The sequence below is a fragment of the Amphiura filiformis genome, chromosome 9, assembly GCF_039555335.1.
Source record: "Amphiura filiformis chromosome 9, Afil_fr2py, whole genome shotgun sequence".
NCBI classification, from domain to species: domain Eukaryota; kingdom Metazoa; phylum Echinodermata; class Ophiuroidea; order Amphilepidida; family Amphiuridae; genus Amphiura; species Amphiura filiformis.
The window spans coordinates 56,475,719-56,479,949 of NC_092636.1; the positions used below are offsets into that span (position 1 = coordinate 56,475,719).

Below are 4,231 nucleotides of genomic sequence, written 5' to 3' on the forward strand. Positions count from 1 at the left end.
TCGCTTAAAACCGTTATTGCAGACTTGTGAAGTCCATCTTGGAGTCAGTTACGTCTTGTCGCCGTTTGTTTGAGGGCATCTATAATTAGCTTTATACTAGGGTCCACCACTGTGTTATCTAGATCATGAAACAATGAGAAAAGTGGTCTTGTCCATGGTATTCGTAGGTAACCTGAGCGAAAACGTCAAAAGTTACCTTCGAATAAATCAAATATGACAATAGTGATAGAAAACTCTACTAGTGATAGCAACAGTCATATCCAGGAAGATCTGAATAAGTTCTCAGACTGGGCAGCAACTAATGGCCTAAATCTTAATGCCAAGAAATGCCAGGCACTTGAGGTTAATTTCAGTAAAACCAAACCACATCATGCAGACTTGAGCATTGGCTCTGACAAGCTTGATTATGTTGACAAAGCCAAAATCCTGGGTATCTGTATTCAAAGTGACCTGAAATGGCAATCTCAGGTTGATATTATGATCAAGAAAGCAAACACTCGTCTTTTCATGCTTAGATCCCTGAAAAGATTTGGCTTTGACCAGGATGAACTTACGGTCGTTTACAAAAGCTATATCAGACCAGTGCTCGAGTATGTTGATGTGGTTTGGCATTCGGGGCTCACATGTAAACAAGCTAGTGATCTTGAGCGCATACAAAGAAGGGCGATTAGAACCATACTTGGTTATAAATACATCTCATATTCAAAGTCAATACAACAGTGCAATATTAAAAAGCTAGAAGACAGAAGGGTTGAGCATTGCCGAACTTTTGCCAATGGACTGAGAGACAGTCTAAGAACCAGTCATTTATTACCCCCCACCAGAATCTCGGTCCATGGCAGAAGTTTGCGCAATGCTCAAGATCATACACAACTCAGGGCCAACACGAAACGCTTCAAACAGAGCCCCATCCCCTTTTATGTCACACTTTTAAACATGCATTAAATGCCCCACTTGCTTTTATCTAAATTCAATTGGTGTGCATCCATGTCAGAGGGATGCGCTTGTCGGCTGCTACATGTGTCTCATTTCGCATGGTAGCTGGGAGTAGATGCCGGACTTGTCTCGGGTGGATGTCGCTTTGGGTCATCCCTGGGTCACATGGTTTGGGAGTAGGCCTACAGAGAACATTCCTTGGCCATGTGACTTGGGATATACACACAGTTTATACGTCAATGTTGCAATGATACGCAAGCACGAGAGGTGTCAGCCATGCCATCATTCGATCGGTGAACACAGTGAATAAAACCGGAGATCCGGGTTTATTATAAAACTTATGCATTACAATCATGCAAAAAGTAGAAATTCGAGAAAATTGAGGGCGTCGCCGTGGAGCAAATCACACATTAGGCCTATTTAAGAGTTATTGATTAAAACCGGCAATGCCCTGTTTTATTGGCCAATTCCCACATGATAGAGCTCAACAATTAAGCGGCTTAGTGGATTCATTTAAATCACTATATATTTCGGCTTAAAATGATCAGAAAATCTCCTTGGAAGTTGTTACTAATATAGCATGTAATAATATTTGGCAAAGAATAACAAAATTAAAATTTGACCGAAATCGCACATTGTGGCTTTAAGTAGGTATGTCACAGTGGCTGCACAATAATTCTGCCACACTGTGCATGCAAGCATAACAGTGAATTGAAAAGCGCGCGCTTCAAAGTTGACCAATTTTAGAAAACATCATGTCAAAAAATGAATTTCCTCATTATGCTTCATTTATCCAAATTGTTTGAATTTTTAATATATGGTGTGTGAAGACTTTCCGAGGCTACCATCGGGTCCGCAAAAATTAAATATTGTTTTGTTTAAGAGCTACTGCCTGTTTTTATGGATTTTTGAAGATTGCTCATAAATCAGTAAATATAGGCCTATTGAAATAAAGGGACCTACCACCATTTAGCTGAAATATTAATCTTTCTTAGCATGTAAATTATTTCCGTCGACAACGAATGAAACACTTCCCTTGCCTTGAGTAAAACTAATTAAAAAAAAACATTATCAAAGAATTTTTTAGGGAGTAATTTTCCAAACCACAATAGCTCTAAGCCATTGTGTGTGTCCAAGGCCATACTATTTTTGTATACACGAATGGCTGTTCCATTTACCATTTGTCTTCCCATGTTAATCCAGATAACAAAATGTTAATTTAAAGTCTCATTGCAAATGAATTTTTATTTTTACTTTTCGGATTTAGCTTTGAGCAATGGTGACACATACCATGTTAACAGAAAAAAAATGAAAATTCTATTCCAGACATCGTCAAAATGTTAAACTTTGTATTTTTTTGTACTGCAGTTTCTTTATTCAACATCATAACAGGTTCATACTTGATAAATTTATGGTGAATGAATAGACTTTCATTAAATATTGAAAAAACCCAAAATTACTCATGCCTAATTTACATAATAATATCATGAATACATAATTAGCTGTAATTAGCTAATTTGCATAATTAATTACTTTTTGTGTATTTTTTGTTATCAATTGAAATAACTTTGTATACATATACGTGCAAAAAAAACCACACCCTGATATTATGTACGGTTTTCTATTGGCATCAATTTTGCATATTAATTAGCTGAACTTTTTTTCATTTTTTCACCTTTAATTTGTCTGCAGATTGGCTGAAATAGCTAAAATAGTATATTTGGTTAATTGATTATAATTATTCAATGATAGATTTTTAAATTTTGTTTTCTTTAACGAAGTACGGAAAGATATGCATGTAACCTGTGATACTTAAATTAACGCTGCTTTTTCAAGCAAGGGTCCAAATAAACCTTCAAAATCTCGAAATGTGCCAATTTTGTCATTATAGCCATTTGTGGCAGGTTTTAATTCCATTTATGAGCATTTAAAATTGACACTACATCACAATGCATTGACCGATTCCAATTCCGTTTTTTGATTTTTGATACTTTAATAAAGCTCATTCATGTAGAAACATTAAATAACGTGTTTCTGCTGCGCATATTTTTGGGGTGATATGCCTACTTTAAGCAAAGACCCCGGGCAATGACATAAGATAAGAGATAGTTTCTCACCGAACATGCCAATAAAAATGGATAAAAAGGGGGAATATGAAACGACCAACATCATTCGACTAGTGACGACAGAAGAGCGGCATTGGAACCCATACAGTACAGGTAAGCGATGTTTCCGTGTTCTGCACTACTTTTACTTTTTAATATTAAAACTTTAACAATGACAATGTTTTAGAGTGGGTCTGCTTATTATACATTACCTATGCCTTCAACAAAGTTTGCATTTTCACCGCTTTACTGATAACTTGAGTTCCCTGCATTGAGGTTTATAAATTGGTTGTTATATGAAGCCAACCATGCAGAGGCAGTACTTGAGATGGTATAACCACTACCCTGGTATAACTATATTAATGCAATAGCTCCAATACTGTGACATCAGGTGCCCGAGGCATAAAATGTTGACAGTCTCACATGGTTAATGCAATCCATGCACTGTTACCATCAATTTGGATGAAAAGGGCGGTGAATATATTTTATTGGCACTTGAAACGTATTGATGTATTGGTGGGTATCTTAGTATCGGTTTGTAATTTACAAGGCAGTAGGATTTTGCTGCAACCTTCAAATCTTGGATTACTTTAATTAAGATATGTACGATGCGACATCAATATTGCGACCATTGCAACAAATGAGGTGTCATAATACGCATGCAGAAATATAATAAATTCTGCTTCGATTGCATATATCCCAAATACGATCAACCGTTTGGGAATAATGGGCATTGTTTAAGACGCGGTAATTACTTTTTGGTATAATAGGTGTAGAGAGTGTTCAATAACGAGGCACGGACTGAAGCATAATTATTAAAATATTGTGTCTAATTTGAGCGCTGACATATTGGAAAAGTCGTGCGATCGACACCTAATATACGTAGTTGTACAAATATGTGAAATTATTATTAGGTGTTTTTATTCATACATTGGAACTTTGAAGCAGGCAGCCCAAAGCAATTTTGTTCAGTATTCTTCACTTCACTTTTACAGTGTATAAACTTGCTATCCGTACCTTCAGCATGTTTAGATCAAAGTATTCAAACGATTTATACTTGCTATTGCACTTACCCACTTCTGGCACTGAGCGGTCGAAGTGTGGTAAAAAAGTACAACAAAACATAAACAGATATATAAAACTCACAAATAAAGTCACAAATTTAATGCAAACCTCTTTTCTATTTGAAT

General features: G+C 36.1%; 1 protein-coding gene across 1 annotated transcript; it reads left to right on the plus strand.

Moving 5' to 3' along the window:
- The first annotated feature begins 213 nt into the window (after positions 1 to 213).
- LOC140160163 (uncharacterized) lies at positions 214 to 945 on the plus strand. Its single transcript, XM_072183440.1, has one exon. The coding sequence runs from the start codon at positions 214 to 216 to the stop codon at positions 943 to 945; it is 732 nt and encodes a 243-aa protein (XP_072039541.1).
- Positions 946 to 4,231: the final 3,286 nt, after the last annotated feature.